General features: G+C 60.2%; 2 protein-coding genes across 7 annotated transcripts; both read left to right on the top strand.

Annotated features, from left to right (window-relative positions):
• Positions 1–61: 61 nt before the first annotated feature.
• On the top strand, positions 62–12,342 carry Nelfb (negative elongation factor complex member B). Of its 3 annotated transcripts, none has more exons than XM_087182619.1 (13): positions 62–1,873; positions 2,179–2,342; positions 2,516–2,615; positions 3,043–3,273; positions 6,453–6,638; positions 7,392–7,504; positions 8,060–8,162; positions 8,319–8,414; positions 8,692–8,834; positions 8,930–9,036; positions 11,143–11,284; positions 11,538–11,592; positions 11,733–12,342. In XM_087182619.1, exons 1-13 carry the CDS (start codon positions 1,772–1,774, stop codon positions 11,877–11,879), a joined length of 1,689 nt encoding a protein of 562 aa, XP_087038745.1. In that variant the 5' UTR covers positions 62–1,771; the 3' UTR covers positions 11,880–12,342. The 3 variants fall into 3 exon arrangements, with proteins under 3 accessions (XP_087038745.1, XP_004848800.3, XP_087038746.1); XM_004848743.4 differs by having other exon boundaries at positions 11,484–11,592; XM_087182620.1 differs by lacking the exon at positions 8,319–8,414 and having other exon boundaries at positions 11,484–11,592.
• Positions 12,343–12,944: 602 nt separating this feature from the next.
• On the top strand, positions 12,945–18,327 carry Tor4a (torsin family 4 member A). 4 transcript variants are annotated; one of them, XM_021261608.2, is made up of 3 exons: positions 12,945–14,892; positions 15,252–15,365; positions 15,457–18,327. In XM_021261608.2, the coding sequence occupies exon 3, from the start codon at positions 15,494–15,496 to the stop codon at positions 16,739–16,741; it is 1,248 nt and encodes a 415-aa protein (XP_021117267.1). In that variant the 5' UTR covers positions 12,945–14,892; positions 15,252–15,365; positions 15,457–15,493; the 3' UTR covers positions 16,742–18,327. The 4 variants fall into 4 exon arrangements, with proteins under 4 accessions (XP_021117267.1, XP_004848795.1, XP_021117265.1 ...); XM_021261606.2 differs by having other exon boundaries at positions 14,211–14,892; positions 15,302–15,365; XM_004848738.3 differs by lacking the exon at positions 15,252–15,365 and having other exon boundaries at positions 12,946–14,892.
• Positions 18,328–20,683: the final 2,356 nt, after the last annotated feature.

Below are 20,683 nucleotides of genomic sequence, written 5' to 3'. Positions count from 1 at the left end.
GACAGGATGGGCTGAGGAAGACACCTCTTCCTGACCATGCCGCCCCAAGGGAACTGGCCCAGCTGCCCTGCTACCCTCAGGTCAGGCTGCTTGCTGAGCCCAGGAGGGACTGCTGTCTTGAGGGTCAGGGCAGAGTCAGCCTGCCCAGCTGCCAGGGAGGTGGCTCATCAAGGCTGGGCCCCATTTCCCGAGGCCTTGGCCTGAACGTCCAGCATGGGCCCTGAGAACTCTGGCCAAGGCTGTGCAGGCCAAGTCAGCAAGGGGCCTTCCCTGGGCCTTCATGCGTCGGGGCCCCTGCCCTGTCTGTAGCAGCAGTGTGGTTGTGGGTCCCCTCATCACCACTCCCCTGCTGTCCTACCCAGGGGGCCACTCTGCAGGTGCCTCATCTGCAGCTGGTGAGATCTCCTCCATCTCCCAGCCCCAGCCCTGCCCAGGTTCTGGCCCAGTTGCTGGCAGGTGCCAGCACCTGTGTCCTCCATGCCCAGCTGGGTTCAGACTCCCATGCCCTGGGGAATAGGGGCAGTGGGACCTTCAACACTCGGCTGATCAGCTGTCTGGAAGCAGCTGTGAAGGACCTCAGGGAGCCCTGGCTCTGGGCACTTGGCCTCAGATGAAACAGTCCTGGTTATTGCTGCACCACCAGGTACCTCGAAGACTCGAAGCTGGGCAGGAGGGGGAGGAGCTCTCAAGGCTGAGGGAGAGTTTGCTGGGCATCAGAGAAGGAGTTTCTAGCAGGGCAAACCCCAGTAGCAAAGGGACAAGAAAAGGAGGAGGTGTGGTGGTTCGTGTGGCTGAGCCTGAGGACACAGGAGGCTCAGTGCCTGCACTCTTGGCAACAGGACCCAGCTTCTCGTCCTGCAGAGGACAGGATGCCATGGAGCCTGGACCTGGCTTCCAGCTCAAGGAGGCCCACATTGGGTAGTCCAATGGGTAGATCCTAACATCTCTGTGAGGAGCACAGTGGCTGTGTACCCAAAGGCCAGCTTTGCTGGGACCCTTGGTACCCCTGGAGGCACTTTTTTTTTTGGTACTGGGGATGGAACTTGGGACTTTGCGCTTTCAAAAGAGGCTGCGGAACCACTGAGCTAAACCCCCGGCCTGGAGGCACATTTAGACTTTAGTTTATGGCAAGCCTAGGGGGTGAGCTTTGTCTCGGTTCACCTGGAGAAAGCCAAGTTCTGGAAAGCGTCAAGGTCACGCACTTTATCCCACACCTATGCCTCACACCTGGACCCAGGTGCAGGGAGTTTGTCGGGCAGTGAAGCGCCACGTCATGGAGGCTGCTGTGAGATCATCAGTAGAGTTCGTGATTACAAGAATAAAGAAAATTCCCTTGGATAAAATGTCAGTTCCGAAATCCCTAACAGGGTGCCGGCCGCACAGGCCGCCAGACTTAACCAGGCAGAAGGGGGTGGAACGGCCGGAGTGGGCGGGGCCGTGCTACAGCCCGAGCGTCACTTGGGTGCCGCCCTTCGCACGGTGTCGCTCCAGCAGGTCCGGGTAATGCGCCACAGTCCGGAACCTGTGCGCGCCGGCGGTGGCATTTCCGGGGGGTGAGTTGGCGGGAGGCCGTGCGGGGCGGAAGTGGGCGGTGCGGGCCCAGGAGGAGCCGCGCTGGGGGCGCGACCTGGCCGAGCTGGAGGCTGCGGGGGAGCGGGGCTCGGGTGGCCCCCGAGGTCCTGGGGAGCGGGCTTCGGGGGCGTCCGCGGCGCCGCCTGGGGAGCGGAGCAGCGATGGTGCGCCGAGCCAGGCGGGGGCTGGGGCCTCGGCCATGTTCGCGGGGCTGCAGGACCTGGGTGTGGCCAATGGTGAGGACCTGAAGGAGACCCTGACCAACTGCACCGAGCCGCTTAAGGCCATCGAGCAATTCCAGGTGGGTCCCCGACGGCGTGTCTGCCCCTGCGGGGAGGTGCCGGGGCCTCCGAGCCAGGCGCCCACTGCGGGACTCGGGGTGCTCTCTGGTGTTCGCGGCTTCCGCCGGCGCCGCTGGGACATCCGTGGCCCTGGTGCCGTTCTATGAACTCAGGACATCCGTGGACTTGCCCCTCTGTGTACTCGGGAGACCCGGGGTGCCCCTCTGTGTACTTGGGGCACTCGGAGTGCCCAGGCAGGCATGGGCACCTGCGGCTGAGGTTTCTCTCAGCAGAACCCGTGCGCACTGTCCCTCTGCTTCCTCAGACAGAGAATGGTGTGCTGCTGCCCTCCCTGCAGTCAGCTCTGCCCTTCTTGGACCTGCACGGGACTCCACGGCTGGAGTTCCACCAGTCGGTGTTCGATGAGCTGCGGGACAAGCTGCTGGAGCGGGTGTCAGCCATCGCCTCGGAGGGAAAGGCTGAGGAGAGGTCAGTCTCACCCTGCAAGTGGTGAGGGGAGCTGTGCGGCCGCCTCTCAGCCCCCAGTTGCCTGGGGAGCGTTTAAGGTTGTAGAGGTGACCCAGGACTGTGCGTGAGACCCCTCCCCCCCAGGGTGTTCTGCACGTGGAGATCAATCCCTTCAGTCGCACACGTCTTTCTAGGTACAAGAAGCTGGAAGACTTGCTGGAGAAGAGCTTTTCCCTGGTCAAGATGCCCTCCCTGCAGCCAGTGGTGATGTGTGTCATGAAACATCTGCCAAAGGTGGGAGCCCTGGGGCTCACCCTCCGGGCAGGCCAGGATCTCTGTGGCCTGCTGTAGTTTGGCCAGCCTGCCCACTTGCCTGTCCAGTCGCTTTTGGTTGGCCAAAGTGAGCCTGCACTGGTCCAGGCAGCTGCTGAGCTTGGGGAAGACTTGACGAGCTGCCTGCCTGAGCGCTGGTCCCTGGGACCTCCTCTGTGTGGTCTTTTCCCGGGCAAGCCTCATGGAGACAGAAGCTTGCACTCATGTTGGAGCTTGGGGCTTATTCTGGGAGAGCTATGGGTATTGAGCATGTCTGTCTGCATCCTCTGGGGCCTGGGGGGCTGTACCGGTGCACCTGTGGGTGGGCGGGGCTCGGCCGTCTCCCGACAGCTGAGGGCCTTGGCCTGTCTTGAAGGAGGCCTTGGGTGCTGTGGTGCTTTTTGTGTAGGTTCCTGAGAAGAAGCTGAAGCTGGTCATGGCTGATAAGGAGCTGTACCGAGCCTGTGCAGTAGAGGTGAAGCGGCAGATCTGGCAGGACAACCAGGCGCTCTTTGGAGATGAGGTGTCTCCACTGCTGAAGCAGTACATACTGGAGAAGGAAAACTCACTCTTCAGCACGGAGCTCTCTGTCCTGCACAACTTCTTCAGTCCTTCCCCCAAGACCAGACGCCAGGGTGAGGTGAGGGCTGTGGGAGCTCAGTCGGAGCACTTCAAGGCTGTGTGGCGGGACTCTTCCCTGGCTGCCCCTCCCCGGTGAGGGTGGAGTTGTTCTCCTGGAGTGTGGACTCCCGCATATAGCCACAGAGCTTGGTTGCTTTTAAGTTTGTGTGTGTTTTGCATTTCAGTGAAGTGATACATGAATAAGGGTAAAGTCTATGGATAGAGGCCATTGATGTAAAAGGACAGCTGTACACTATTTCAAAAAGCAAGCTGGTACTTAAGCTTTCAGGTCTAAGTAGTTTGTTAATGTGGTGTGCTTGAATATTTCATTTTTCACGCTTTAGAACACCCTGAATGGAAGTTTCCACCTATTACTAATGCCATTAAGCTCACCTTTTTATTTGTTTGGGGCTTTTTTTGGTACTGGGGATCGAATTCTGGTCTTTGCGCTTGCTAGGCAGGCAGCAGAACCACTGAGCTAAATCCCCGGCCCCTCTTCCTTTTCTCTCTCTCTCTCTCTCTCCCTCCCTCCCTCCCTCCGTCCCTGTCTCCCTGTCTGTCTGTCTGTCTTTCTTCCTTCCTGTCTGTCTGTCTGTCTTTCTTTCTTTTTGTTATGTTTGAGACAGGGTTTCACTATGTAGTTTGGGCTAGTCTTGAACTCAGGATGTAGCCCAGGCTGGCTGTGAACTTGCAGCAGTTCCTCTGCTTCAGCCTCTTGAGTGCTGGGATTATACGTTTGTGACACTACACCTGACCTAATTAGTTAACTTTAGTACCAGTTAGTAAAAGGAAACAGATAAGTTATGTGTGTCATTCAGAGTTTCCTGTTATCCACATTGACGGAGAAGAGGGTAGATGAGCGGTGTATGGTGGTGCACCCCTGTAATCCCAGCCACTCAGCAAGCTGAGGCAGGGGGATTGCATGTTTGAGTATAACCTAGGCAATTTAGTGGGACCTTGTCTCAGTGTAAAATATACAAGAAAAGGTCTGAAGGCCTTGGGTTTAATCCCCGTATTGGGAAAAAAAAAGTAAATGAGATCCATTTTAATACCTTTTCCTTAAACTAATGTATCAAAAGTTCTATGTTTTGATTTGTAATTCGTGTGAATGATTGTTACTGAGGTGTTATCTGAGGACTCACTAATTTTACAGTGTGGTGAGTCTTCCATGCTCATAGCACCAAAGAGCCCCATGTGGCTGGTGGCTCCGGCTGGGCTCTCGGCTCCGCGCCAGGTGGAGTGGCCCCTCGGGGGAGGGGAGGGTGTGCATGCCCCGCTGTCCCTTCCCTGTGCTGTGGATTCTGGTTCCGGTCCTCGGTCCCATCTCTCCCATCTCTCCCATCTCTCCCGTCGTGCACACGGAGCCCTTGCCCTCTGGGCTGTGGGGTCCCAGTGTCCCCAGCCTCTCTCTGTCCTGGTGAGCTGATTCTGTCTTCGAGAGACTTGCTGGGCCTGCCTTGTCTTAGGGTGAGCTTTCGCTGAAAAGCAGTGTTTTAACACACAAACAGCGAAATGTGCAGAAGAGCAGAAAGTCACTTCCCTCCAGCTCTCCTCCCTGCCGGGAAGTGGGGCTCTCTGCCCCCACACCAGCTGCGCCCATACTCTGCAGGTTGCTGGCTGGCACCCCAGGCAGTCTCCAGGCCCCACCTGGGGGTGGGGCCGTCCTGTGGTCCCAGCACAGTGCCGGCACGGCTGGCGGTGGTGCTCCTGGTGTCCTATGCTGTGGACATCTCGCTGTCCCAGGCTGGACCGGCCACCATGTTTCTGTGTGCTGCGTGGCTGGACAGTGACGGTGCGGGATGCAGTTTTCCTGAGGTTTCTGGCTGTCGTTCCTTCCGGGTCCTGGGTCCTGGCTCTTTCTCAGCTCTCCCAGCTCTGGAACTGCACGCCCTTCACAGACTTCCTGCTCTGATGTGCCAGGCCATGCCGCATCTGTTCTTTGCCCATGTCTTGTGTTAATTGTATTTTTTGTGTCCCAAGTTTGCTTTCCTCCTTTAAAAATTTTTTTTTGAGGCCTCAGGATTCAGCCTTCAGGCATGCTAGGCAGACGCTCTCCCACTCAGCTACGTTTCCAGCCCTTCCACCCCCCCCCCCAGCTGTTTTTTCTTGGTCTCACCCTTGTTTTGTTGGGAAATGTCTTTTTTTGTGGTTTTTCTGGTTTTTTGTGGGGCCCAGGGATGGAACCCTGGGCCTCAGGGCTAAGCAACTGCTCTACCGCTGAGCAACACCCCGGTCCCTCAGAAACACTGAAGAAAGCGTTCAGAGTTCAGAGGCACCTGGTATTTATTTTGCTTAGATGTTAGCCGACTGGTGGACTTGACTTGAAATTCCAAGTATCGTAGTCGTTTTTCACTGTTCCCTGGTGAGCACTGCTGAAGGTAGCTCTGAAGGGCCTCTGATTCCCATGCTTTGTCCACAGCCTGGTTTTCCATGTCTGGAAGCTTTGCAGTCTGTCCTCTGTGCTCCATGGTACTGCAGTGCTGTGGCAGGGAGTGCCAAGCCAACACCTGCCCACGGTCCCCAAGTGTGAGTCAGCTGGGTGGCGCCTGGGTTCTGTCCCCAGCTGACCTGTGATCAGGAGCCCCAGGCAGCCTTCGGTTCATGCGTAACATGGGCAGGGCCATGTCATTGGAAGTGCCCGGTTCCCTTGTAGGTGGCTAGGAGCCCTGTGGGCTCTGGGGACAGGTGGATGTCTCGTGCAGGGTCACTGAGGTGGGGCCTGCAGACCTGAGTGGCGAGTGCTGTGCAGGGCTCCTGAAGGGGACCTCTGGGCCAGGGGCTGAGCAGCCCTTGCTGATCTCACCGCTGGCTGAGTGCAGCTTGGTGTCTTGGGCTTGCCCCAAGTGTCCCCTCACACCAGGGGCTTTTGTTTCTGGCCAGGGAAGCTTATGTTGGCTGTGGCCCTGCAGGGGCGGGAGCCGCGAGCCAGCCGGACTCTGGCCTGAGCCCTGTGTCAGGTGGCACTGTGTCCCCAGGCTGCCCTGCAGTGAGGGCAGGGGAACCCTGGAGAAGAGTGCTTATGCTGTGGAAGTGGGGCACTCGCTGGGGCTCTGTGGCCGACAGTGAGGACACAAGGGGACAACAGGGACAGAAGCTTGTGGGGCAGCTGTCTGGAGGGAGGGCAGTGCTGAGCCTGGGGCCAGATCTGGGCCGCTGCTGTGTGGGTCGGGTTGGGCACCATGCACTGTGTCTTACCAGGTGGTGCAGAAGCTGACGCAGATGGTGGGGAAGAACGTGAAGCTGTATGACATGGTGCTGCAGTTCCTGCGCACGCTCTTCCTGCGGACCAGGAACGTGCACTACTGCACGTTGCGGGCCGAGCTGCTCATGTCCCTGCATGACCTCGACGTGGGTGACATCTGCACCGTAGACCCCTGCCACAAGGTGTGCATGCCGAGCCTCACTCCTGAGCTCTGCTGTCATGTAGCTGCTGACCCTGCTGGGGGCTCTCTGAGCACCTGGCCTTGCTGCCCCCAATCCTCCCTCCTGCTGCCCCATCCGGTGCAGGCCCTGTGGCCACCCTGGCCATCCTAGCTTCCCTGCTGCTGGTGAGCACCGGGCTGCTCTGAGGAGGGGACAGCAGTGGTTCAGGTCCCCCCACACCGTCCTGCTCCAAGCCTCGCTGCTGGGTGGGCTGAAGTGCCCGTGCGTGGGGTGCAAGGACATGGGGGTCCTCCTGCTGCTGCCCTGGCCTTGCAGCTTTTGCCCCAGAAAGGGAAGCCCAGCTTCCTGCAGGGCCCACACGCCCGTGAAAGCTCAGCAGTGCCTTCTCTCTACACCACGTCCTCTGGACCTGGGCAGGTGGCACTGGGTGCACTTCTGTCAGTATGTGGTAGACAAGTGACAAGGCAGATGGTGGCCTCAGCCTGTCTCGGTCTGCAGGTCTCCTGGTCCAGCATGGCCCCCAGGAAGCTGCCCTCTTCCTGGCCTCTCTGGGGCCTCCAGTCCTGGGTGTGGCCGGGGCTGGGGTTCTGAGATGTGGCCTGTGTCTGTCTTCATCTCTGCCCCCCACTATCCTGCAGCTGTCAGGCCCCTGGGTGCTGGCTGTGTGGAGCAAGCCAAGAGGGTGTCCTTCGGGTGCCACCACCGGCTGTCCTTGAGGGTCCGGACCTGGCCCTGACTCTGCCTCCCCCACAGTTCACGTGGTGCCTGGATGCCTGCATCCGAGAGCGGTTTGTGGACAGCAAGAGAGCCCGGGAGCTGCAGGGATTTCTCGATGGTGTGAAGAAGGGGCAGGAGCAGGTCCTGGGGTAAGGGTCAGGGCCGCCCTCTGCCCTCACTCCAGGGTCCTCTGCTGGGCTTCCTGGCTCCCAGCCAAGACACCATTGCTTGGGGTGAATCTGTTACCAGAGACCCCATCCCTCTCTGTGGAGTGTGGGGAACACTGCTCCTTGGCTGCTCTGAGCTGAGCAGTGGCCTGGGGGCCCCAGCCTGTCTCCTGGTATCCTCGGACTGGTGTGTGAACACTGCTTGGGCTACAGCCCCGCCATGATCCTCAGCTACCATTGTCAGAATCTGGGCCCGTATTTCAGAACCAAAGCCTGACCATGCGTGTACTTCACTTCCTGACTCTGGTTTGAAAGATCTTTGAGTCAGTGAAGGATAAATTGTGAGCCTTAAGCTTTTCAGTGACAGACATCTGGAGTCAAATCTGCTTGCTCCTGTTGAGGAAGCCATTCCCGGGATCCAGTCCTCAAGGCCTGGCAGCCTAGTGCTTAGCTGTTCCTTCAGCTGGCTGTGCGGGATACAATGGCAGGGTGGGACAGCCAGGCTCCCCAGCTAATGCCGAGGGCCGTTCCTTCCAGGGACCTGTCTATGATCCTTTGTGACCCCTTTGCCATTAACACATTGTCGCTGAGCACCATCAGGCACCTGCAGGAGCTGGTCAGCCAGGAGACGCTGCCCAGGGTGAGTGTAGGCATGGCCCGGGGCACATGGGGGCTGTGATCAGGGTCTTGGGGCCCTGGCATCTGGCCCAGGGGCAGTGGTTTCCCAGCGGCATGATGATCAGAGTCAGCAGTGGCCCAGCCCCGGTGAGCTTTTGAGGCCTCTCTTTCCCCACAGGACAGTCCTGACCTCCTTCTGCTGCTCAGGCTGCTGGCACTGGGTCAGGGGGCATGGGACCTGATTGACAGCCAGGTCTTCAAGGAGCCAAAGATGGTACAGATCTGAATCGGGGCTGCCCTGCACTCTGCTCCTTGGGGTAGTGGCAAGGCGGGCCCCTGTGGTCCCACAGCATTGCCCAGAGGCATCCTTTTGGGAAATACCCACCCAGGGTGTCTGGGGTGTCTCAGTAGACAGGCTGGCCATATGGTTGTGCAGGTGGGGGTTTGGGGACACAGTGCTGGGTGGCGTCCCAGGAAGCCAGGAGAGGGTCTGGAAGATGTACAGGGGCCCCTGTTCAGGTAGGCACAGGCTCAAGGGTCTCCCTCCTCAGGAAGTGGAGCTCATCACCAAGTTCTTGCCGATGCTCATGTCCTTCGTGGTGGACGACTACACATTCAACGTGGACCAGAAGCTTCCGTCCGAGGAGAAAGCACCAGTCACATACCCGAACACGCTTCCTGAAAGCTTTACCAAGTAGGGCCTGGAATCTGCGGTGTGAGGGCCTGGGTCGGCACAGTGGGTGGCTGCTGGGCTGGGGTCACTGCAGCCTGCGTGCTCTCCTGGCCCAGGTTCTTACAGGAGCAGCGCATGGCCTGTGAGGTCGGGCTGTACTACGTCCTGCACATCACCAAGCAGAGGAACAAGAATGCACTGCTGCGTCTGCTGCCCGGGCTGGGTGAGTGCCATCACGGTGCCGACCTAGGTGCCCTGCCTGGCCTCCAGCTGTGCAGCCGTTTGCACTGGGAGGTCCTGGTCTGCAGGTGGGTGGGTGGGGGCTCCATTTTGCATGTGCACAGCTCCTGCTCTGGGTCTCGTGTGTGGCACATGCCGGTGTTGGTGCCCAACTGGTGAAGGGGTGGGCTCTCTGGGTGCATGGAGGACTGAGAGCACTGCCGGGGGTGACATCAAGCCAGGAAGAAGCGGAGGGGCCCCACAGGTGCTGTCAGGGAGGTGGCTTTGGAAGCATCTGTCAGCACAGTGACAGGCCCTGGTGTCTGCTCGTTTGGGCCATCTGGCGTTGTGCATATTTCATACCAAGCATGTTGCATCCCTTTTCCAGCTTTCTGTGTGGAGGAAGCCCTCTGTGGGCATTAATTTGTACACGGCCGCCCTCCAATACTGTTCTCAGCTGGGTTTGGTTTTCCCTGGCTGCTGGAATGAGCTGCTGCACACCCTGGCTTCTGGTGCCACAGGCTTCTGCTGGGCTCTGGCGATTGGGAGTCTCCCAGCTCCTGCAAGCTCCACAGAGAATCGGGTCCATGTGGACTCCAACTTTGGGGGCATCAGGATGTTTAGGGGCCAGGCCTGTTTGTGTTTGGGGATGTTCAGGAGTATGGTTAGAAATGACCTTGATCTGGCTTGCTCTTGGTTCATTCTGGTGCTTCGTATCTCCTCGGCAGGCATCTGCCCTGGGTGGCATGTGTCACTTCAGTCTTGTTCAGGAAGGCCTTGTTTTTATGTTTGAGTGGATTCTAGTAAGAATGGATGTGGATTTTGTGGAATTTTCTTTTATTTACAGTAAGTCCTGACTTACGAATGAGTTCCGTTCTAGGAGAATGTTCGTTAAGTCGGATTCGTTCCTAAGTAAGTCTGACAAAGTCAGTCTTAAACACCTTGACACAAATGTACAATGTAAAGCGTTAAAAAAAAGCCAAACACACACAAACATATTGAACACTATTGCACTGTACAGTGAGCACACAGCAGCACAACTGTGGCACTGTCCAGCAGAGGCAGGAACTATTTCTGTGATTTGTTTACATCTACGAATGTTAATAATTTGAGGTCTGTTTTTAATCTGTAAAAGTTCACAACTCCAGTGCTTGTAAGTCAGGCCTTATTATAGTTATTTTTATTTTGAGGTTTGTTTAATTTCTGATCATGGCACTCTGAGCAGATGAAAAGCCGAGAGCACACCATGGTGAGGCCTTGTGTGTCACTGGGCCAGGTCTGTGTGTGGCCCGGGACCCTGATACTGCCACATGTGGCCCCGAATAGCTCGTATGCACCCCACAGAGGAAGGGGCTTCCCGGCACCCACCTCGGAGCTGGCCGTGGTCTCTCCAGGTCAGGTGCTGGGCCGACTGCATCTCTGGTGGCCTCAGCATCACCATGCAGATGGCACGCCGGGACTTGTGCACTACCTTCCTGCTTCTGGGCTCTCAGTCTGCAGTGCTTTGGAGTCAGCTGTGGGAATCGGGTTCCTAGCAGCTGAGACTCAGTTGCCAGTAGCTCCGTGGGAGGCCAGGGTGCCCTGAAACGTTTAGCCATCCCATGAGTCAGGTGGCGTCGGCAGGGTCTGCCCTAAGGGTACTCTGGAGGGTGTCTCCAGTGGCAGCGCCTGTGTCCATTGTCCCTCGTGAGGGGTGCAACGAAGGGGTCCTCTGTCACCTCCCACCTCCCCCTCCTGCAAGTGATGCCAGGTGCCACACGAGGCTCCCAGTGTTCCTAGCAGACCGGCCTTGGCAGCTGTGGCTTCCCCGCCTGTCCAGTGTCCTCTGTCCTTGTTCCTGAGAAGCGCCTGCTTGGTGGCTGGAGGACTCTGTGCTGCACCTGGCACATTCCTCCGTTTCACCGGTGTCCGTGGCTTCTCTGTGGCCCTGGCAGCTGCTGGGCTCTGGTCTGGCAGGGGCCTCATCTCGCCCACACCCCAGCTGTGGCCCTCCCGCTCTGCCGAGGGTCCCAAGCCACCTGCCTCTGGAGACCTCGCCGTCCCAGGTCCTAGCCTGACCTCAGACACCTGAGGGTCCTCTGGGGCCGGGCTGACTGCTGTGTTTTTGCAGTGGAGACCTTTGGCGACCTGGCCTTCAGTGACATCTTCCTCCACTTACTTACCGGGAGCCTGGCCCTGTTGGCTGATGAATTTGCCCTGGAGGATTTCTGCAGCAGCCTCTTTGAAGGGTTCTTTCTCACCGCCTCACCCAGGTGAGCCACAGGTGCCGGCTGGCCCGCCCCTCGGGACCTCTCAGCCTGGGAGCTGCCCCCGCCAAGCTGGGGAGAGGTCTGAGGGGCCCTGGGCCTGTCTGCAGGGGTGGTGGGAGGAGCCTGGAGGGGCATCCCCACAGCAGGTGGGCTGGGCCTGGGGGAAGCAGGGTCTGGCCCAGCCTTGTGCGGCCTTTTCCAGGAAGGAGAACGTGCACCGGCACGTGCTGAGGCTGCTCCTCCACCTGCATGCTAGGGTGGCCCCATCCAAGCTGGAGGCTCTGCAGAAGGCCCTGGAGCCCACAGGCCAGGTTGGTGCCCCCTGCTGCCTGTGAGCGCCCTGCCGTGCTGGCCTCGGTGCATGCTCACTGCCTGCGATGACCCCTGTGGGCAGTGTCTTGCTGGTACCTGGTGCTCCTGTGTAATTCGGGATGCCTGGCTCTGCCCACAGACTGGCGAGGCTGTGAAGGAGCTCTACACCCAGCTCGGAGAGAAGCTAGAGCAGCTGGACCATCGGAAGCCCAGCCCTGCGCAGGCCACTGAGACGCCCACCCTGGAGCTGCCCCTCCCCAGCATGCCCGCCCCAGCTGGGCTCTAGGCTTCAGGCTCTGCAGGACCTACTCCTCAGGGACACGGCCCCGGTCAGCCAGGAAGGGGGCGCCTGGCCCCAGCGACCCCATAGGCAGCTGCCCCTCTCCAGCCCTCCACCCACCATGGCACCCACTTGCCACCCCGGGGCCTAGCCCTTTGCCCTGGCAGAGGTGGGTGGTGAGGGTCAGGAGGGGAGGAGCAGGGCTCCGACTGGCCCCACTCTGAGCCGGGCTGAGGTTGGGCACTGTGCTGGCCAGAGCAGGGGTTGCTGGCTACAGTGTCTGTGGGGCTGGAGATGCCACTGGGAAGCAGCCCCGGGGTGCACTGGCCCCTCAGGCAGCACCTCCCCTGAAGGGCCCTGCCTCAGTTTACTCACTGACTGCCGCTTGCCCAGCTGTGCTGTGACACTGGGCCGAGCAGAGTTCACACAAGGGCGTCTCCATGGATGTAAATAAAGACATTTTGATAAATCTGGTGGATGTCTGTGCTGGCACGAGGGCTGGGGCAGCCAGTGGTGGCCTCTGGTGCTCTCCTGGCCGAGTCAGCTTTCTGCCTCTGTGGGCTGCTGGGCCCTGCCTGGTGGCCCCAGCCCTGGGCAGCTGTTTACAGGGCCAGGCCAGCTCTTTGGTCTTTTTCTGGGGCCTGGTTGAGCAGCCTCCCTCCCTGATCGGGATGCAGGAGCTGGACACAGTGCTGCCGTGACTAAGCCAGACTTCATACCTGAGTCACCCCTGGGTGGGTGCCAAGGCTGTCAGGCAGCCTGCTGGGGTGGCAGGGCCCCCTGGCTGGGGTGGGGAGCGGTGGGTTTGAGGCGCCTCAGCCTTTCCAAGGATGAACAGCTGTGCTTCTGGTTTAGTTTTGTTGCTGCTGCCACCAGGCAGGGTGAGTTACAGGCAGATGGGGTTCAGGGTGTCCTGGCAGCCAGTAATACCCAGACAGGGAAGTTAGGAAGAGAGGGCTTTGTCCGGACTCATGTTCCACAGGCCCAGGGTCCAGGGTCCCATCTGTCGATGGCCGTGCAGGAAGGACTTGAAGGGTGGAGGGTCGTTGGGGTGGGCTGGGGTGTCAGTGAGCGGGGGCCCCAGAGCAGATGTTCGAGGAGGGCAGGCTGGTGCTGTAGACGGCCCTCTGCTGTGACTTTTGCCCGGGTCACTCCTGGAGCCGGACAGGCAGAGCTGGGCTCCAGGGGAGACAGGAAAAGCCCACAGCAGATTGGCCAGGAGCGTTCCTAGCACTGGTGAGGTCATGGGCAGTGGCCCAGGACAGACAGCGGCCTGCCAGGGCCACTTGCAGGGGAGGGTGGCAAGAGGTGGAGACAGACCCAGGGCCAGAGCGCCCGGTGGGTGAGGCAGGGGCTCAGGGCTGGGGCGGTGCTCGCAGGACGGGTGGGCTTGTGGGACAACTGCAGGGTCGGGTGCACCCGGCCACCAGGGAGGCTGTGGGCCCCGGGTCAGGCATCCGTGCATTCATGTCCAATGGATGACCCTGAGGAGGGGCGGCAGAGCTGCAGAGGTGACAGGACTAGAGTGAATGTCCTCAGGTGACTGACGGATGGCTGGGAAGGGGTGCAGATGCGGCCTGAGGAGGCGGACACCTTGGGTCCCGAGGAAACCCATGAGTGAAGGAGGGTGGCCGCTACCTGGGGAGCCTCGTGGGGTAGGTGGGTGGGAAGGGACGTCTCCACCGTGGGGCATGCGCATGGCTGAGATGCAGGCAGGGCAGCTCCAGGGCCCTTCCACCCTTGGCCCAGCAGGGGTGACCCGTCAGTCTGCTTCATGAGTCCCTTCCTCACCCCAGGATGGGCTCTGGGCCACCAAGGGCTTCGCCACAGCCTCCTGAGAAGCAGTTGGCCAGGACGGGGCACCTCCTTACTGTAGGGCCCAGCCACCCACTTCTGCCCCCACGTCAACAAAAGTGTGAAAATTTGGAGAGAGGGGTTCAGGCCTGAAGGACCCCTCCCCTGCTCTACCACCTAGACAGCCTCCTGCAGCAGCAGCCCTTGGGCAGTCAAGGCAGGACAGACTGGGGAGTCCCTGCAGCCGGGGGCCAGGACACTGCCTGGACCTGTGCTCAGTGGCAAGTGCCGGAGACAAACATCCACAGGCCACACCCCGGAAGGTGGTGAGGCTGCCACGGGGCCTGGTGGAAACGGCTCCCACTAGAAGGCTGCCCAGGCCACAGACCTGCAAGCGGACTGGCAGGGCCCAGCCTGTCCTCCACCAAGTGCCCAGGTTCCTCCCAGGTTTATCCCACTGCCCCAGGGACCCTGAGCCATGCGTGTGCGCCCATGGGGGTGAGCTCTGTCCCGGTTAGGTTCTAGAACTTCTCAGTCTGTCTTGTCCTTTTTCTCTCTTTTGAGACAGGGTCTCACTTTGTACCCCAGACTGGCCTTGAACTTGAGGTGACCCTCCTACCAGAGCCTCCCCGGTGCTGGGATCCTAAATCTGCACCGGCATGCCCATCAGCGTGTCCTGTGCTGAAGGGAGGTCCAGGGCGCTGGGGACTGGAAGGGGGCCTTGCTTGTGTGGATGGGGGAAAGGACAGAGAGGAAGGCCAGGGCCAGGCCCAGGCCCAGACGAGGGCACCCAGCTGGACACAGGAACCTGCCCCCCAAGTGGGCCCTGCAAGGGGGTCCGTGACGAGTGCAGGGGAGTGGGGAAGGAACAGAGAGGTCCTTCACCGCACCAGGCGCAGCTGCAGGGCTGGGAAGGGACGGCCAGCCCGAGAGGGGACCTGGTCCCCGGGAGGCAGACCTCCGGGCTCAGCGCCATCCTTCCAGGCCAAGTTCCGCCCGGCTGCACCCCTGACTCACTTCCTCCGCGGGAATCGGAAACCTACCGAGCTTCCTCTGCTGCAGACTCTCCCTGGGGACCCGCAGGTGTCGCTGCCCCCGGGCCTGCGCTGGCCGCCAGCCCCTGACCCACCCACAGGACCCGAGAGCCCGGCACTTCCTGCTTCCTGCGTCGTCGCGGGCCGGCAGCTGTGCAGGGGACGCGGAGCTGGGAAGCGCTCGGCTGCGGGTAGGGACTCGAGGACGGAGGCTCCACCCCCTCCTGGCTTTTCCTGCTGTCTCTCCGTCCCACTCCGGCCGCCCCGCCGTTAGTGTTCGCGGGCGGAAGGTGTTGGTAGGACCCCGGCTGTAGGCGTGGGGCTGGGGGGCCTGGCCGAGCCTGGGGTGCAGTGTCAGAGCCTCGAAGCCTCCCAACCCCTCAGTGTGCAGGGCCTCTGCGAGCCTCTGGGGTCTGGGATCGCTCTCCAATCTGGGTCCCCTGAGATGCAGGGACCCTACGCCTGGCGGCCGAGCGGGACCCTGCACAGGGCGGGTCGCCTGCTTCCCTCGTCCGGCGCCGGCCGTCTTGACCCCTGACTCCTCCTCCAGGAAGCCTGCGGCCACTGATAGTTATATCCTCTCCCCGCCACTTCCTCCAGGCCGAGGCCGCTTCGGCGCACCCGTGGGATTTGCATTGCGCGGCCACGGCTTCCTGGTCAGCGGGTGAGGCGGGGCCGGGCCGCACCCCACGGTCCCCGGGTGGGGACACCCGTGGCTGGAGTCAGCGACCTCCCCCTCCCCGTCTTCCTTCCAGGGAGGGCGAGGTGCATGCGGAACGCCACCCACTCGCCATGGACCGCGACCAGCATTGCCCGGAGCCGGAGAACCCCGCGCCCCGCGCCCCGGGCCCCTACGTGATCGCGCCCGTGCGAGCTGTGCTCCGCCTGCGCCGCCGCGTGTGCGTCCTGCGCAAGCGCCGCCTCCTGCAGCCGGGCGCGGAGTCTGACGAGGGGCCTGGGGCGCCCGGGCCAGGCTGCGGTCCCGGGGCATCGCGCACGGACCTGGCGCAGCCCAAGTTCTTCACCTTCGACAGCCCGGCTGAGCTGGCGCCCCGGACTCCGCGCAAGAGGCGGCGGCGCAGCCGCGTGGTGCTGTACCCCGAGTCCTCGCGCAAGTGCCGGCCGCGTGCGGAGCGCCAGAGCCGCGCTCAGCGTTGCCTGCTGCTGCTCGTGGCCATCGTGGGCTTCCAGGTGTTGAACGCCATCGAGAACCTGGACGACAATGCACAGCGTTATGACCTCGATGGGCTGGAGAAGGCGCTGCAACGCGCAGTGTTCGGGCAGCCTGCCGCCGTGAGCCGCATCGTGGCGCTGCTGCGGGACTACCTGGCCACGCACGTGCACAGCCGCCCGCTGCTCCTGGCACTGCACGGGCCCAGTGGTGTTGGGAAGAGCCACGTGGGCCGCTTGCTGTCGCGCCACTTCCGCGCAGTGCTGGAAGACAGCGCGCTCGTGCTGCAGTACCACGCGCAGCACCACTGCCCCGAGCCGCGCGCTGCGCAGGGCTGCCGCGAGGAGCTGGCGCGCCGTGTGGCCACCGTGGTGGCGCAGGCCGAGGCCGAGGAGAAGACACCCCTTGTGGTGCTAGACGAGGCGGAGCTCCTGCCGCCGGCGCTGCTGGACGAGCTGCACGGCCTCCTGCAGCCGCAGCGCGCGCACCACTTCCACAACGCCATCTACGTGCTGCTGAGTAACGCGGGCGGGGCTGAGGTCACGCGCTTCGTACTGCAGAACGCGTCGCGCGCACTGAACCCGGGCCCCGACGGCGCCGCGGCCGAGGAGGAGCTGCGCACCCGCCTCCACGCGTTCCTGCGGAGCCAGCACCCGCTGTGGCGCTCTGCAGCCGTCGTGCCTTTCTTGCTGCTGGACAAGCGGGATGTGGTCAGCTGTTTCCGGGACGAGATGGCCGGGGAGGGCTTCTTTCCTGAGCAGGCCCGCGCTGAGCATCTGGCTGCTCAGCTTAGCTACTACCAGGTCGCCGGCCGCGAGTTCGCTGTGACAGGCTGCAAGCAGGTGGTGGCCACGGTGAACCTCTTGTAGTGCAGGTGGTGACGCTGGGATGGGGGCTGTGACCCAGGGCCAGGGCTGGGTCACCTGAGGAGGGAGCGGGTGGAAGTGGCTCAGCTCCAAGTGCCCACTTCTGCCCCCACCCTACAGCTCCCGGAGCGTTCCTGGGGCCACGGACAGCTAGCCACCGTCCCATCTTTGACCCTGTCCAGGACTCCTGTGACCGATTCCTGCTGCCTCAGGAGGTGGGCAGCCTGCTTCCGTGGTAGGAATGACTCCACAGGCCCAGCAGCCCCCAGGATCGCACAGCTGGTCCCTAGGGTCACAGGGCCAGGGTAGAGGGCTTGCTGCAGCTTCCCCTATCCAGTGGCCGGAGGTCCAGGGACTCCCTGGAGGGCAGTGGGGAGGGTGGATGTCTCCAGCCACACAGTGGGTGCCGGGAGAGCTCTGGAAGGGGAAGTAGGTTGACAGTGATAGTGGGCCTGAGTGGGGGGGCCCGACCTTGGATCCGCCTGCTGCTCCCTGGCCCCTCGCCCTGGAGATGGCCCCAGTAGGGTCACAGCCCTAAAGGCTGTTGTGGCAGTGGCCAAGCCCTGTCTGCAGCATTGCCAGGAGCGCGAGGCTGATGTGCTGGGCTGTGGGGCTGTGGGGCTGTGGGGCCTGGACCAGTGCACAGCGGTTGGTGCAGCTGCACATCTGTCTCCAGTGCCCATGGCCTTTGATGCCCAAGATGCCCCCCGACGGTCCCCAGGGTGCTCACACTGTCCCTGGGGAGCCTTTCTGGCTCGGGCTTTAGAGAAGAGCTGCTTGGAGCTGGTTCTTGGGTGGCCTTGGTGCTGTGACTCACCTTTTGGCTGCAGTGCTCAGCTTCACCCCGCCCTGCAGGAGTGCATGACAGGTGTGCTGACACTGATGAGGACGCAGACCTGGTGGGGTGAGGGAAGGGGCCTGGTGGTGGCAGTGCCCCCTGAGATTGAAGCCTGAGCTGTGTGCATGGTGTCCCTGGTGTGAGCCCCCCCTTCCTGGAACTAGCAAAGCCAGTGTCCCCTGGGGAGCTCACTCTCCAGTGCCCTCAGGGCCCTGTGAACACGGCCCCAGCCAGCCCTCCTTGCATGTGAGGGATCTGGGTCCATGTCCCTGGGCAGAGTGAGCAGTCACCTGGCTGAGCCCAGCACAGCCCCTGGCCTGGGAAGGGTCAGGATCCTCCACCCTTGGGGCCCTGGTTGCAGGTTGGGGGTGGGGGTAGAAATCTTTGCCCTTTGGGCCAGGCCCAACCTCTCCCAGCCCATGGTGCTGGGCATCAGCTCTGCACCCCAGTGGCTTTGAGTTGATGCTGCAGGGTGTGATGTTGAGGGCCTCACCACCCCCCAGAAGGGCCCCCAGGACTGCCCTGCCCTGCCCAGCACTGGCCTGGAGGTATCACCTGGCGGGCAGGCAGGATGTGTGTTCTCCATGAAGCCAACAGCACCCATGAGTGTCTGCTGAGACTTGTGGGATTTTATTTATTTCTAGACTGTTTTAGCGAAGTCGATTTCTGTGCTTAAGAGAAATGTGCACTTGGCACAGTGAGCTGATTGTATCACACTTGTTAATAAATCATGTGGCTCAAATTCAACGTGTCCTTTTGTCTTGGTTTTTTGTCTGCTTGACCTATTAATAACTGAGAAAGGCATGCTGAAGTATCTCTACCTACTGGTAGATTTATCAGGTTCTCTAAAACTCCACGTGACTAGGCCATACTAATTTGGCTTTAAATTTAAAATTTTTTACTTGGTACCAGAGATCAAACTCAGGACCTTGCACTTGCCAGGCAAGCGCAGCACCACTGAGCTACATCCCCTAAATTTTTAAATTTTTGAGAAACACCTGGAGATGAAAATCCTGCAGGCCTGGCGAGCTGATAGTGCCAAGGGCACTCACAGCTCAGGCTTATCAGTCAGACTCCTGTCACTGACAAAATGCCCAGCACCCATGAGTTGGAAGAGGGGAGGTTCATTTGTGGCTCATGGTTCTGCTGGCTTCAGTCCCTGGTTGGCTGCTCCAAGGCAACAACATGGTGGGAAGGCCTTGCGGAGCAAAGCTGCTCACCTCATGGCAGTCAGGAGGCTGAGCACAGGGGAACCAGGGAGGAAGGGGCAGGGACCAGATGGAGTCACCAGGGTGTCACCCCGTGACTCACCCAGACACTGCCAGTAGTGTGCTGTACTAACCTAGTTATCTCTCAGCCATGTTGACAGCAACTAAAAAAGGATTTTCCTTTCTGTCCTAGACAGGTGCTGTGGATAGACTCCCAGAGCTGGCTGCGGGAGCTGCTGGCCAATCAGATCACCCTGAGCATGACAACGAGTGGCTTTGTGTAGCATGCTGACCTCGGTGTCCCCTGTGTGTCACCTGTAGTTGTCCAGTCTCTAAGAGCAGCTTTTTCTTTTTCTTTCTTTCTTTTTTTTTTTTTTGGTACTGGGGCTTGAACTCCGGACCTTGTGCTAGCAAGGCAGGCGGTGGAACCACTGAGCTAAATCCCCGGCCCAAGAGCAGCTTTTTCTTAAAGCCTGTTTTGTCTCAGTAATGAAGGCAGTGAGTGTCTGGGAATTACTCTCCTTGCTTGTAAAGAGCAAGTAGTTGGATTTTCAACAAATCAAATGACAATCCTGGTCTCTGAGCTGCCAACTTAGTCCATTTACATTTATTGTAACTATTGCTAAGTTCCCATAACTTGACTCTGTGCCTTTCAGGTGTTCTACTTTCTACTTTCTTCCCCAAAGTCCTGGGGGCTGAACCAAGGGTGTTCACATTGAGCCACATCTCCAGCCCTTTTTATTTTTCATTTGGAGACAAGCCCTTGTTAAGTTGCCCAGGCTGGGCTCAAATTTACGATCCTCCTGTCTCAGCCTCCTGAGTAGCTGGGATTACAGGTGTGTCATACCATGCCTGACTCTTTTTTCTTCCTTTTTGGCAGCTATCCCCCGCTCCCCCTCCCTGGTGTGCTACTTTGCTCCTTAATTGACATGGACGTTTCACATGAACACCTCACCTACCTGTCACCCACACCTGGATGGCACAGGGCCGAGCGCCTGTTCAGCCCCACTCAGCCGCATCGTTTCAATCCTGCCCTTTCCTCTAAGCCCACACAGAAGACATCATTGTCCTACTTCATCTTTACTGAGCTTACGTTTTTGTTGAGTGGGTTTGGTATGGAAGACACCTTGTGGCTTCTGCTGTTAGATCCTGTGAGGATCTGGGTGGGTTTGTGGGCGCTGATTACTGCTTGCCCAGGCTTTCCGCTTTCTCCATGCCAACCCGACGCCGTGGGCACCACAGCTCTGCGCGCAGTGAGTCCCGAGACTGGCAGAGATCACAGCGTGACCCTTAACGAAGTGTGCTCTTCAGGTGGCTGGACGGGGTCCAAGCCCCCGAGGAATTCCTGGCTGGGCTGCCGTGGGAGGTGGCCCGGAGGGCAGACTGGATCCTGGCTGCGAGCCCATGGGGAACTGACCCAGTGATCAGATCCCAGCCCAGGAGGCTCTCAGGAGGGGCCTGCTGGAGGAGGCGGGTGGCCTTGACCCTTTCTTGGGCTCTCTCCGCTTCCTGGCTACCCCGAGCTGCAGCTTCCCTCTGCCAGCCCTTCCACCAGGACATTCTAACGCGAGGAGCCAGCTCAGCCTTTCCTCTTCTGTTTCTCAGGGGTCACGTGGACAAAAAGCCGCCCAGTGTGCCACCTCCGATCTTGGACAATCTCTGCGGTGTCTGTAGGCCTTTCTCGGAGAACTTAGTGTTGCCGGGTTCTCTGGAAGAGCCTTGTAGGCATGGTTAGAGTTGCACTGATTAGTTTGGGGGCTGTGGATGTCTTGGTGCTGTGAGCTGTTTAAGACCTCACTTGGCATCTTTCCTCCATGTTTTGTCATTTTCTGCAGAGGTCCTTGCTGTTTGGTCAGGTTGATTCTCAGACCCCCTGCCGTCCTGGGCGGTGAGTGCAGT

The sequence above is a fragment of the Heterocephalus glaber genome, unplaced genomic scaffold (assembly GCF_053883595.1).
Source record: "Heterocephalus glaber isolate CG9 unplaced genomic scaffold, H.glaber_assembly_v1.0 deba00001479, whole genome shotgun sequence".
NCBI classification, from domain to species: Eukaryota; Metazoa; Chordata; class Mammalia; order Rodentia; family Bathyergidae; genus Heterocephalus; species Heterocephalus glaber.
Note: the sequence above shows the minus strand (reverse complement) of the source record. Positions and strands in the feature narration are given on the sequence as shown.

What these genes read in the sequence shown, in the direction of transcription:
- Nelfb (XM_004848743.4), top strand. Translation starts at nt 1,772, where the DNA reads ATGTTCGCGGGGCTGCAGGACCTGGGTGTGGCCAATGGTGAGGACCTG. An exon ending in CTTCCTGAAAGCTTTACCAA is followed by an intron (nt 8,835 to 8,929) that starts GTAGGGCCTGGA and finishes CTCCTGGCCCAG; the next exon opens with GTTCTTACAGGAGCAGCGCA. An exon ending in GCGTCTGCTGCCCGGGCTGG is followed by an intron (nt 9,037 to 11,142) that starts GTGAGTGCCATC and finishes GTGTTTTTGCAG; the next exon opens with TGGAGACCTTTGGCGACCTG.
- Tor4a (XM_021261608.2), top strand. Translation starts at nt 15,494, where the DNA reads ATGGACCGCGACCAGCATTGCCCGGAGCCGGAGAACCCCGCGCCCCGC.